The following is a 13,664-nucleotide window of genomic DNA, read 5'->3' on the forward strand; positions in this document are numbered from 1 at the left end:
GCTTGTTCTATTTCCCAGGTTATTTAAACTGTTCCAGAAGACAGAAAAAGAGCAGAACTTCTGAGCGCATCCTACATGATTACTACTACCTTGACACAAAATTGAAAAAATATAGAACAAAAATGAAGGAGGGGCATTGTGGTGTAACAGGTAAAGCCACTGACTGAGATGCCAGCATCCCATATGGGTGCTGGTTTGTGTCTCGGCTGCTCCACTTCTGATCCAGCTCCCTGCTAAAGCGCATGGAAAGGCAGCAGATGGCCCAGTGCTTGGAATCCCGCACCCACATGGGGGACCTGGAAGAAGCTCCTGACTCCTGGCTTCAGCCTGGCCCACCCCTGGCTACTATAGCCATTTGAGGAGTGAACCAGTGGATGGAAGATTTCTCTCTGTGTGTGTCTCTCCTCTCTCTCTTTCAAGTAATTAAAATAAACCGTTAAGAAAAAGGAAAACTATCTATCAATGTTGCCTTTAAACATAGATGTAAAGATATTGAATATATAGCAAAGTAAGCCTATAAATATTAAAAAGGAAAAAAAAAAAAAAGGGCAGGGCCGAAATGGGCTTATTCCAAGAATACAAGCCTCCTTCAGAACCAGGTCTATTATTATAACACACTAAAACTCCTATTGATTTATAAATGTTTTAAATTCCCATTAATCGCTTAAACTCCTATTAATTTAGATATTAATATAATTCATTAAAAGAGAAGCTCTATTCCTCTAATTCCTTTCCAGGATTAAAGGAGAAAAAGCAGATATCCCCACCGCTGTCAAAAAGCAGCTGATACTCAATTTCCGCTAATACAGATTCTAGAAGCGAGGGCTACGACGGCCGCTCTCCCCAGGGCCATCGCCTGTCCCTAGCGCACGCGGGCTCACCTGCCTGACCAGGGGTGGCTTCCTCCTTGCTCCTCCACTGACCCTCCGGCCTGGGGCTAGTCCTCGACCATCCTGGAGCCACGTGACCACCGGGTCAAGCCCCTGGAGCCACGTGACCACCTGGCCAATTGCCTGGAGCCACGTGACCGCTGGGCCAATTGCCTGGCGCCACGTGACCGCCGGCAGCCCGGAGAGTGGCGGCCGAGGCGGGACGCGCGGGAGGGACCCGGCCAAGCCTTCTCGTCCCTGTGCTGGCTCAGGCCCAGCGCTGGCCGATGGACCGCCATTCTTCTCCAGAACGTTCACACGGTGTTCACCACAGGCGGCCACAGGGCGCTCCTTCCTTCCCCGGCCCCCTGTACAGTATTTAGGGCTCGGGGAGGGTTAACCACTGCCACACCGCGTGCTCCAACCCTCCGAGGGCAGAGCCGCGTGGAACTCGGCTTCCATTTCGCACGTGGCGGGCGCAGGCCCGGGGCCGCCTCCAAGGCCGTTGTCCGGACTTCCGCCCGGGTGCAGAGGACTCATCTGACCCGGCAGCGCACAGCTCCGTCGGTTTCCCCTCGCCAGCCTCTTCTCCAGGAGAGGGGCGCCTCCCCGCCGGAAGCGCACCCGCCGGGGGCCGGCGGAACTTTGGTGCCGGGCTCCGGTTTCCCGCGGTGCTGCTCACACCGCTACACTGCCCAACCGACGGCGTCCCCGGCCCGACCCCGCGTTCTGCAGGCCGTGGCGGCCGGCACCCCGGCCCCGCTGTCCGCCGCCGTCCCCTGTAGCGCCGGCGGCGCCGGGCAGGCCCAAGCCCGTCCCAGCCTCGCAGGCCGGCGTCCTTGGTTGCGGCCCCGCCGCGCGCCGCTCGCCGTGGCGGAAGCCTGAGAACGCGGGCCGCGCGCCTGGCGTGCGCGCCCCGGGAGCTGGAAGTGGGCGGAGGCCGCGGGAGCGCGGGGCGTGAGGCGGCTGAGGGGAGCCTGAGGGGAGCCTGAGCGGAGCCTGAGGGGCGCCTGAGGGGCGCCTGAGGGGCGCGCGTCGCCCAGCCGGCGGCGGCCGGCCCGCGCGGGCAGACATGGCTTCCCCGCTCCTGCCCTCGGGAGCCACCACGGGAGACAGCGGGGGCGAGCTGAGCTCCGGCGACGACCCCGCGGCTGCGGAGGCGCCCCGCGGCCTGGCCGAGCTGTTCGAGCAGGCTGCCGCGCACCTGCCAGGCCTGCTGCGGGTGGCCAGCCGGGAGCAGCTCCTGTACCTGTACGCCAGGTACAAGCAGGTAAGGCGGCGGGGACGGGCGCGGGTCCCCGACGTGCGTGCTTGGAGGCTGGCTGGGCTGAAGCTGTGCGTGAGTGCTGCGGTGGTGGACCGCTGGACCTGCTATCCTGGGAATCAGTTAGCCGGACTCTGTTTCCCGCGACTTACCTCCGTGACTTTGCGCTTTACTGAAGCCCCCGAACCTGTGCAAAAACGAGGGCGGTAAAAACCAGATGTGTCATTCATTTGCTCATAGCGAGGGACTGTGGTAATGTTTCTACAGATTTTGAGCTCCACGAGAGTTAATGTGGTGATCAGTAAGGTGACACAATGCAGACTACAGTAGTACTGCTTTTATCATGGCGATTTGGTTAAACCCTAACTGTCTCCGACTTATATTTTGGCTCCGTGTGTTTCTGTTACATAATCGTAAAAAGTTTCAGATCTAGTGAACACCAGGTGAAATACCACCACCGCCTTTTAAAAAAAGATTTATTTGGGAAGCAGAGTTACAGAGGGGGGTCTTCCATCTGCTGGTTCACTCCCCAAATGGCCTCAACAGCCGGAGCTGGGCGGATCCGAAGCCCGGAACCCGGTTCACTCTCCGATCCAAAGCCCAAAACCCGGAGCCAGGAGCTTCATCCAGGTCTCTCACAAGTAACCCCCTTCTTCTACAAAAAAGAAAACCTAAGCCCAAGGGAAGTAGGCAGATTGTCTCAGGTCAGGCACATACTTCGGTCAGAACCAGGTGTAGCTTCTGGCTCTGTCCAAGGCTCTGAACTTTACCTGGAAATAATGGAAATGTCTGAGATAGTCACACAAGACATGTTTATCTTTCAGTCATTGGGTAGGTACCAGAAGGAAAAACAGTTTTCATCACAATCAACAAATATTTGTTCCACATTTTTTATGTGTAAAAAACTTGATGTTATACCTATAGAGGTTGGAAGAAGCAAAAGCTCCATAACATTTGCCCTTAGGAGCCTTACTAAGTACTTGAGGAGTCTCTAGATATAAACAGCTGAAACTTTACTGGCAAGATAGGTGTTAAATAGTTCAGGAAAACTCCAACTCTTTGGGACACTGGAGGAAATGAAATTCTAGATTATATTTGCATCTTTTCCCCTCTAATTGTTTTTTTAAAAAGATTTATTTTATTTATTTGAAAGACAGAGTTTCAGAGAGAGGAGAGACAGAGAGGTCTTCCATCCGCTGGTTCACTCCCCAGATGGCCACAACGGCTGAAACTGTGCCAGGAGCCAGGAGCTTTTTCCCGGTCTCCCACGCGGCTGCAGGGGCCCAAGGACTTGGGCCATCTTTCACTGCTTTCCCAGGCCACAGCAGAAAGCTGGATCAGAAGAGGAGCAGCCAGGACTAGAACCGGTACCCATATGGGATGCCAGCGCTTCAGGCCAGGGCTTTAACCTGCTGCTCCACAGTGCCGGCCCCTCCCCTCTAATTGTTAAAAAAAAATAGTTGTTTGTGTGTGTGTGTGTGCGGGGGGGTTCCCTGTATTTTTCTTTTCTTTTTAAGTTTATCTAATTGAAAGACTGGGAAAGAGAGAGACAGACACAGACTGATTGTTCTCTTCCCCAAACGGCAGCAGTCCTGGGGCTGGGCCAGGCTGGGCACCGGAAGCTCCATCTGGCGTGGCTTGCAGGGACCCAAGTACTTGAGCCATGGTTTGCTGCATCCCAGGGTGTGCATCAGCAGAAAGCAGGATTGGAAGCAGTGGTGGGACTTGAGCATGAGCATTCCGTTATGGGTTTGACCTGCTGCACCACAATGCTGCCTCCTGCCCCCATGTTAAGTTAGTTTATTTATATGAAAGGGAGAGTGGCAGAGACTCCTGTTTTGTTTTTGTTTTTTTTTTTTAAGATTTATTTATTTGAAAATTTCAAATTCCTGTGGGCTTCATTTTACAGAGCCTTTAGGGTACTCAGCATGCCCTCCTACTTTAGCCTGGATACACTTGATTCATTGGCATCTGCCGCTGGCTGCCTCTGGTGAGATTGTTGTTTCAAGGGCACTGGCTATATCTCATCTGTGTGTACCTGTTATTTGTAAATGTAAATCCGAGAGCATCAGAGGTGAGATGCTCTGTTAGAGTGGTACGCGGTATGCCTCTGTTTCATAGCTGTTCATTTTAGTGTCCTAGAATCTTGTAGTTGTATTTTCCCAGTCTTTTCAGGATCTGAAACTGTTCTTTGAATTTGAGAATGACAGAAGTTTCTGTGTCTGGATTTAGGGTCAGCTGCTGACCTTCATTTCATTTCACGTGCTGTGGAGGTGGGTGATCTCAGGTGGTGGGTGACTGCTTTCTGAGGTCGTCCAGGAGCCTCGGCTACTTCTGTTTTATAGCTCAGCCATCCCTGAAGGCAGAAATTCCGTGGATCCCTGTGAATCCCGAAACTGGGGGTCCATAAGGTCAAAACAGTTTTCGTAATAATATGGAGACACTGTTTGCCTTTTTTTCTGGGCTGTCATCTTGGGTAAAACTGCTAGGGTCTTAGCATGAATCAAGGCAGTGGTAGCAAACTGTATTAATATTGTTTAACCATCATGTATTGAGTAACAATAGTAAATGCCAGTTTCACTTAAAAATGTATTTGATGAAGCAGAAGAAATTGGTTCAGTAGTAACCCTTTACTAATACATCTTTAATAATGGATATTATGAAATATGAGGAACACACAAGGCACTTCTGCCGCATACTGAATTGTGTTGGCTCTTTTGAGGAAAAACTCAGGTAATCTCCGAGTTGCAAACTGAACTATCCACTTTTTTCCATAGAACATTATTTTTGCTTAACAGGAAAACTCACAAATAAATTATGCTTAAATTTGGGTATTTGGCAGATGGTTCCATGAAAATGAATGAAATAAGCTTATCACTTCAAGAACAACAACTAAAATTAGTTTCTGAGTTTCCAATGATAAAGGCTGGAGCCTTCATCTGAAAATCAGAGGTTTGGAAAATCTGTTGTCTGCATCATGAGCTTGCCAGCTCCCAGTAGTAACAACAGTGGACATGGACTTTTGCTATTGTATAATGCAGTTTGTCAGCATTTTGAAAATCTATAGAAGCCACTAAACCGTATTTTCTAAATATTTCTGGGTGGTGTTACAAATTGCGTGGGTAAAAGATCCATTCAAAATACAGGTCAGGCCAGTGGTTTCCAGTGTAACAGTGTGAAAAGTCCATTGATAGAAGTTCAGATTCTGCATTGCACCTAACCTTAAAAAACTACCACTTGTTGAGTATTGACATATTATCAAAAAAGAATATCGACAGTTATCTGAAAATGCTTTTGTAATAACCTATGTGAAACTGAGTTTTCTTCCTTTATTTGAAACAAAGCAACATATAACAATAGATTAGATGTAGAACTGATATGAAAATACAACTGCATTCTACTAAACCAGACATTAAAGAGATTTATGGGGGCAGCGCTGTACCATACTGGGTTAAGCTTCCACCTGTGACACTGGTTTTCCCTATGGGTGCCAGTTTAAGTCCTGACTGTTCCACTTCTGATCCAAAACTTCATGTCACAAGGTAGAAAAAATAGAAAATGCCATAAGAGGTACATAGAGTGGATGCCTAAAAATTCGTAAGGGAGATAACTTCTGGAAGTGGGAATCAGAGGCTGTGTAGTGAGTTCTGCACTTCTGTGGCCACAAACAAGAGAAGATTATTGTGGGACGGATGGAATTAATATTGTTATTGAAAACCCCTGAGGCTTTTTTGCATGGCTTTAAGCATCTAAATTTGTATCAATGAGTTTCATAATAGGACATTTTTAAAAATAGTACTTTTTATTTGAAAGAGATAAAATTTTAATAATGTTCTAATCAGTGTAAAAGAAACCAGTATTATGAATTCTGATAAGCTGAACTTTAAAAGCTGTTAATTTCATCTTTAAAAGTTCTGTGTTATAAATGATAATAAAGATTACACAAACTAAATCTGTAATTTGTCTTATATAATTAAGTGTAATTTAGGAATGCAATTATTTGTCACTCATTTTTTCTGCAATACAGTTGTTTTATGTAGTAAACTAAAGCAGCTTGTGTTTGAAGTTTGATATGTTTGAGTTTTTGTTTGCTTTTGCAATGAATGTTAAATTTTGTTAACTCTATGGAAATGTCAATATTTTAAACTATTTTCTAACCTATTGTTACTAAATATATTTGATATACTTGAAACAATTTCTCAGATATTTCTTTGAAAAATAAGCTTTTGATTTTTTCCTTCCTTGTTTAGGTCAAAGTTGGAAATTGCAATACTCCTAAACCAAGCTTTTTTGATTTTGAAGGAAAGCAAAAATGGTAAGAAATTCCCCGATTCTTTAATGCAGCTATGGAAATGATTTAGATGTTTCCTTTTTAAAATTGTTTCTTTTAAAAAGTTATTTATTGGAAAGACAGAGTGTCAGAGACAGGGATTGAGAGAGAGGTTGATAGAGAGGTATCTTCTGTCTGCTGGTTCACTTCCCAAATGCCTACAATAGCCAGGGCTGGGCCAGGCCAACATCAAGAGCCGGGAACTCCATCCAGGTCTCCCACATTAGTGGCAAGGACCCAAGTACTTGGGTCATCTTCTGCTGCTTTCCCAGCATTTGCTGGAAGCTGGGCCAGAAGCAGAGGAATGGGACTCAAAGCAGCACTTTGATGTGGCGTGCTAGCTTTGCAGTCTGGCCTAACCCACTGTGCCACAGCGCCAGCCCCGATTTAGTTTGTAGGAATTAGAAAGTAGTGAGCAGATTAAAGAATTACTTTCATATTAATCTCTCTGCTGAAGACTGCTAACAACAGGCAGTCGGGAGAGGGGATTATAAGAATCTGATTTCAGCTAAGTCGTCAAAGGATTCCTTTGCGTTGATGTTGGTGTATAAATAGTTCACAACAGACAGACATTCCTTACCTATGAATATGGAAGAGATGTAACCGTAAGAGCTATTGCTTGAGGTTTTCCTTTCCTGACGGGTCTTTCCCCTTGGGTAGAAGGTCAGGAAAATGGTAAAGGAGAAGAGCAGGGTGAGCCCCGTGTTTTACTCTTCTCCTCCCTGCTCCGTGTGTCTTTGTCTTGTATTTTTCTGTCCCTTGGACTCACACCACAGTAAAGAAGTGTGTATATTAAATTAATCTCTGGGAAAGAAAGGGAGCAAAAACCAAGACAAAATGCTGAATCCACTTCTCTGAATTCATAGGAAAGATTATACCCTCCCAATTTTTAAAAGATTATTCAGAAAGTCCCTCTTATTTATAAGGCCTTATCTTTTCTCATCTCTTCTGAGTGAAAAATGAGGAATTGCATACAATAAGGAAGCTTAGTTTTAAAAGGAAAGACGTTGCAGCATCAGCCCTGGAGTTACAGAAGTGTATGGGGGCAGGAATCTGGTGCAACAGAAATGTGCTTGGGATGCCCACATCCCACGTGGGAGTGATGGCCAAGTACTTGGGTTCTTGTCACCCACGTGGGAGGCCCAGATTTCAGTTTTCTGGCTTCCACCTGGCCTCCATCTGGCTATTTTGGGCATTTGGAGGTTAAATCAGTAAATGGAAGTGCTTTCCCTGTGTTTCTCGGCCTTTCAAACAAAAATAAAAGTAAGTAAGTAAAAATGTATATTAAAAAAGTTACTGGGTAGAGTTGTTTTCACAAGGATGGTTGTAGAGAGAGGAAATGCTAAAAGTTGAATTCTGACTTCAGGTTCTAAAGCAGTCCTACACAGGACTGGATAAATGGCCTGTCTGCAAACTGTTGCCAGCAGTACTTTGTAGCCAACCGTCATGTTTAGTTCAGCGGACTTTTTTTTTGTATAGGACATTCCCACTGAGGAAAGCAAGGCTTCTATTTGCATTCTCTGCTGATGATAATTCTCTGACTGGCATTTTATTACTGTTCTAGAGGCTATCTGGTATAACTTGTATTGTAATTTACTTGTTTCAGTTTATGAAATTTTATAACTTCACCATTATTTGTTTCCCCATGCTTGACTTGTTTCTCTATTGTTTTTAACAATTTAAAAACGTTTATATTTTATAGCCATTATAGTAATAATGAATTCAGACAAGAATTTATCAATGCAAAAACATTAGTTGAAAAACTGTTGGGGAAAGGTAATATTTGTACAGTCTGACCCAGGTTATTATGAAGGAAAAAACTGGCAGATATTCACCTTACCTAGTCAGTCTTACTGGTGATAAAAACAACTGACATAATGTAACCCCAGTGTCATGCATTGTAGAGCACATGTCATTTCTGTATTTTTTTTCTTTATGATATGTTTATTGAAGAGTTAGAGAGAGGGAGAGAGAGATCTTGCATCCACTTGTTTACTCCTCAGATGGCCACAATGGCCAGGGATGAACCAGGCCAAATCCAGTAGTCAGGAGCTTTATCCAGGTCTCCCACTGGGTGGCAGGGGCCCAACACTTGGGCCATCCTCTGCTGCTTTTTCCTAGGCAGGGAGCTGGATCAGAAGTGGAGCAGCTGGTTCACAAACTGGCACCCATATGAGATGCCGGTGTTGCAGGCAGCAGCATTACCCACCATGCCACAACACTGGCCTCACTCTGCATTGCTCTTGGTGAAATACTTAACCTGATTCTAATTACGATTAATCATTTTTGGTGAGAGTATGGTGTAAATGGGTAAACAGAGAAATTCAAATTGAGGGATATTGTATGAAGAAACCACCTAAAAATCAATCTGGAAGACAGAAAGCTAAAGGTATATGAAACTCAGTGCTGTGTGTGAATCTTGTGTAGCTCATGGTCTGAGAAGAGTCATAAAAGATTGCTGGAATGATTAAGGAATTCTGAATGTATAGTCTCTGTGTTAAAGTATTGATGGTAAATTTCCTGAGTTTTCGATAAGCCGATAAACGTGGAGTTGAATTGTTACGATTGATACAAGTAACTCAAGAGATTCAGTAAAAATAAATTTAGAAGACCTCAGAAAGATGTTGTATTCATTCAGGAAGTTAGTGAAAATCTGTGTGGCTAAGTTCTGTGTTACAGTGGATCAGGAAAATAGAGAAACTCTGGTAGATCATAGAAAAGATCAGCAGGGCCGGCGCCGCGGCTCACTAGGTTCTAGTCCCGGTCGGGGCGCCGGATTCTGTCCCGGTCGCCCCTCTTCCAGGCCAGCTCTCTGCTGTGGCCTGGGAGTGCAGTGGAGGATGGCCCAAGTGCTTGGGCCCTGCACCCCATGGGAGACCAGGAGAAGCACCTGGCTCCTGGGTTCGGATCAGCGCGGTGCGCCGGCCGCAGCGGCCATTGGAGGGTGAACCAACAGCAAAGGAAGACCTTTCTCTCTGTCTCTCTCTCTCTCTCTCTCATTATCCACTCTGCCTGTCAAAAAAATTAAAAATAAATAAAGAAAAAAATAAAAAGAAAAGATCAGCAGGGAAAGCCAAGGAGACCTATCCTGGCAGCCTGCAGAAAAAAAGAAAGGGATGACCGAGAAGGGGGCTCAGGGCTGAAATGTTACTCGTGGTGTGGTCCTCATTTCTGTCCCATTGTCCCTTGGTTTTGAAGTCCTTCACTGAGGCCTCATGATTGAGTACTAGTTGTTATAGAAGAGGTGACAGCCAAAGGGGAGGGTGGATTTCTGACGTTTGAAGATCTCCCTCGGAATGTTGTTTCTTACGTGATGATGGTTTCTGTTCTACCAAAATGCCCTGAGCGCAGTTAATTCATAACTTAGGAACTATCTCTGTTTGTCTGTAGATCGTACATTCTCTCAACAAGGGTGAAAGTTGGGGTTTGGGGTATGACAAAATCTTACATCACAGTGGTCTGTAGTCTTCCAAAACCCGACAGATAAGTAGTATATCTGTGTTACTAAAATTCCCCAGGGGAAGGTGGTTAGGAAAGAACATCTACAGAGGCCCCTTAGGTAGGTAGTAGACTCTAACGCTGCAGACGTCAGTGCAGAAGCGAAGCTCCTCCGCTCCTCCTCCCTGCGTAGCTCATCGTCACAGCCCATCCCCAGACCTTGAAATGTGTGTGCAGGTGTTTACGAATGAGAAGCATGTTGTTTGTACTATTCGCATACTTAATGACTGCTCATTTTGCATATTCTGTGCTGTAGGGAAGCATGGAAGGCTCTTGGAGATTCAAGCCCCAGTCAAGCAATGCAGGAATATATTGCAGTAGTTAAACAGTTAGACCCAGGTTGGCATCCTCAGGTAAGATTAATAATTGTTACTAACACTTCCCCAAAACTTACTTTCTTTCTCTCAAATATATGTTTAAAAGGAAACATAGGCTGAAGTAACATTCTTGAGTTTTACTTTCTCAAAAGATTATGCAGTTGTTTTCATATTTACCTAATATACTATTGCTTAAAAATAAACAAACGCATGAACTCAGTTCATTTCAGAGTTTGAAAGAGTTTGAGATCGTCATTGTAATCTTGGGAAGAGAAAGTTTGTCAGGTTTTTTATGAGCACCTTCTGTGCAAGTACAATGTACTTATTGACAGGGATAAAAGATGAATAAGACATGATTTCTGTCATTATGAACATGAATTACAGAGACAATAAAATATACCAATAGATGCTTAGTACTGTAAAATAATAATGCACATGGCAAGGAGTCTAGTGGAAGAAGAGATTACTTTGGAATTTGGAAGCATTGGCTATTGTGTAGTTAAGTATACCTTGTTTTTCTGTTATACTTATTGGAGAACATCTAGAAAGAACTTACTAAAGAGGGTGCTAATCTATTTAAAAATCTTCTTTAAAACGTGGCTAACAGGTCTTTCAATGCAATAGAGGCTCTACCACAGCTTGTTAAAAGCGCAGATTGGGCTGGCGCCACGGCTCACTTGGCTAATCCTCTGCCTGCGGCGCCGGCACCCCGGGTGCTAGTCCTGGTTGGGGCGCCAGGTTGTATCCCGGTTGCTCCTCTTCCAGCCCAGCTCTCTGCTGTGGCCTGGGAGTGCAGTGGAGGATGGCCCAAGTGCTTGGGCCCTGCACCGCATGGGAGACCAGGGGGAAGCACCAGGCTCCTGGCTTTGGATCGGCGCAGCTGTGCCAGCCGCAGCAGCCATTTGGGAGGGTGAACCAACGGAAAAGGAAGACCTTTCTTTTTTTTTTTTTTACTTTTTGACAGGCAGAGTGGACAGTGAGAGAGAGAGACAGAGAGAAAGGTCTTCCTTTTGCCGTTGGTTCACCCTCTAATGGCCGCCGTGGCCAGCGCACTGCGGCTGGCGCACCGCGCTGATCTGAAGGCAGGAGCCAGGTGCTTCTCCTGGTCTCCCATGCGGGTGCAGGGCCCAAGCACTTGGGCCATCCTCCACTGCACTCCCGGGCCACAGCAGAGAGCTGGCCTGGAAGAGGGGCAACCGGGACAGAATCCGGCACCCCAATCGGGACTAGAACCCAATGTGCCGGCTCCGCTAGGTGGAGGATTAGCCTATTGAGCCACAGCGCTGGCTGGAAGACCTTTCTTTCTGTCTCTTTTTCTCACTGTCTAACTCTGGCTGTCAAAAAAAAAAAAAAAAAAAAAGTGCAGATTGAATTATTTTCATCAATATTTAGGCCAAACATTTTCATAATATATGTTTTATAATAAAGTATCTCAGGTGCTATATGGTAAAATATATGAAGTAGTAAAGTCTTGATGAAATGCAGATGACATGACTCAAAATACTTCAGTGTATTTTATTCAAAACATTACCACTAAACATATTCTCAGTAAACTATTGACTGACTGCCAAGCATTGTGTAGTACAAAATATGTTTTGTTGAATTCACTGAAGTTCATCAACTTAGGTACCACTATGTGTTTTTTTTGTTTGTTTGTTTGTTTTTGACAGGCAGAGTTAGAGAGAGAGACAAAGAGAAAGGTCTTCCTTTTCCATTGGTTCACCCCTCAAATGGCTGCTGCAGCCGGCGCGCTGTGGTGGGTGCACAGCGTTGATCTGAAGCCAGGAGCCAGGTGCTTCCTCCTGGTCTCCCATGCAGGTGCAGGAGGCCAAGCACTTGGACCATCCTCCACTGCTTTCCCGGGCCACAGCCGAGGGCTGGACTGGAAGAAGAACAACCAGGACAGAACCAGTGCCCCAACTGGGACTAGCACCCAGGGTGCTGGCGCTGCAGGTGGAGGATTAGCCAAGAGAGCCATGGTGCTGGCTGGTACCATTATGTTTTAATGACTTCCCAGCTTTAGCATTGTGTGAGTTTTATAAATTAGACTCTAGAATGGCAAAATAATGTTATATATATAAATCTAAATTTCATTTATAATATAAGTGGTGCAGCAGTTCAATATGGTACCTCTTTTTTAAAATGAAGTTTTAAAATCAGAATTTTTCTTGAAAAATATTTCAGGACTTTTATACAAATTTTAAATGTAAAATATAGATTTATCTTGTATATATTCATGAAAGTGGAAATCAAAGCTGCCAGTGCTTTTTATTTTAATCATCTTGATAAAGGTATATGTGAATTGTGTTTTCAGCTAGATGTCTGTTATTTTAACTATTTGTGAAATAATTATTGGATGTAAAAATAATAGCCCTTGGTTATACAATAAAACAATGCACCAAATCTATGATTTCAAATGCACCTTATTAGCAAAAATATCAGTGGATCCAGTGTATAATCTAGTTCTGAGTGTCAAGTCTGACTGGGAATTCTGTTCTGTACCTTAAACTTTTGATAATCTCAAATGTGTCAACAAAATATATGTACTTTTGTGAACTATGAATTTCCTAATTAGTTTTTCCTGCTATAACATGATTTTTACATAAATAGTTTATCATTTGTCAGTGTTTTACTAAAATTTTATTATAAAATATATATTACCACTAAATGAACTATTTTTTTAAATCATGGAGCCATAGTTGATACCAGTAGGAAGGAATTTTGTTCCATCAATCATGGAACCTGCTTTTTTTTTTAAGATTTTATTTTTATTTATTTGAAAGACAGCATTACACAGAGAGGTAGAGACAGAGAGAGGCCTTCCATTCACTGATTTACTCCCCAGATGATTGCACCAGCCAGAGCTGAGCTGATCCAAAGCCAGGAGCCAGGAACTAGGAGCTTCTTCTGGGTCTCCCATGTGGGTACAACTTGAGCTGTCTTCTTCTGCTTTCCCAGGTGCATTTGCAGGGAGCTGGATCAGAAGTGGAGCAGCTGGGACTTGAACCCGCCCCACCTTTTTTTTTTTTTTTTTTTAAATATTAATCCATGTCTATCTGTCTTTTTTTGTTTTTTTTTTTTAAGATTTATTTATTTATTTTTAAAGATTTATTTATTTGTAAGTCAGAGAGAGAGAGTGAGAGGGATCATCTATCTGCTGCTTCACTTCCAAATGGCTGCAATGGCTAGAACTGGGCCAGGCCAAAGTCAGTAGTCAGCAGCTTCTTCCGGGTCTCCCATGTGGGTGCAGAGGCCATCTTCCACTGCTTTCCCAGGCCATAGCAGAGGGTTGGATCAGAAGTGGAGCAGTTGAGACTCAAACCAGCTCCCATATGGCAACGGCTTTCCCCACTACACCACAGGACTGGCTCCAACAAAGAGAGATT

General features: G+C 44.7%; 1 protein-coding gene across 2 annotated transcripts in view; it reads left to right on the forward strand.

Annotated features, from left to right (window-relative positions):
- The first annotated feature begins 1,876 nt into the window (after window positions 1–1,876).
- The window catches only part of ACBD6 (acyl-CoA binding domain containing 6), a 199,204-nt gene continuing 187,416 nt past the window's right edge, over window positions 1,877–13,664 (forward strand). Inside the window, exons 1-3 of one of the 2 annotated variants that reach the window (XM_062193827.1) lie at window positions 1,877–2,139; window positions 6,384–6,448; window positions 10,218–10,314. In XM_062193827.1, the coding sequence (XP_062049811.1) occupies window positions 1,942–2,139; window positions 6,384–6,448; window positions 10,218–10,314 (360 nt within the window). In that variant the 5' untranslated portion in view covers window positions 1,877–1,941. The remainder of the gene's footprint in view (window positions 2,140–6,383; window positions 6,449–10,217; window positions 10,315–13,664) is intronic. The other variant, XM_062193826.1, reaches the window with a different exon arrangement.

Source organism: Lepus europaeus, chromosome 5 (assembly GCF_033115175.1).
Source record: "Lepus europaeus isolate LE1 chromosome 5, mLepTim1.pri, whole genome shotgun sequence".
Lineage (NCBI taxonomy): Eukaryota > Metazoa > Chordata > Mammalia > Lagomorpha > Leporidae > Lepus > Lepus europaeus.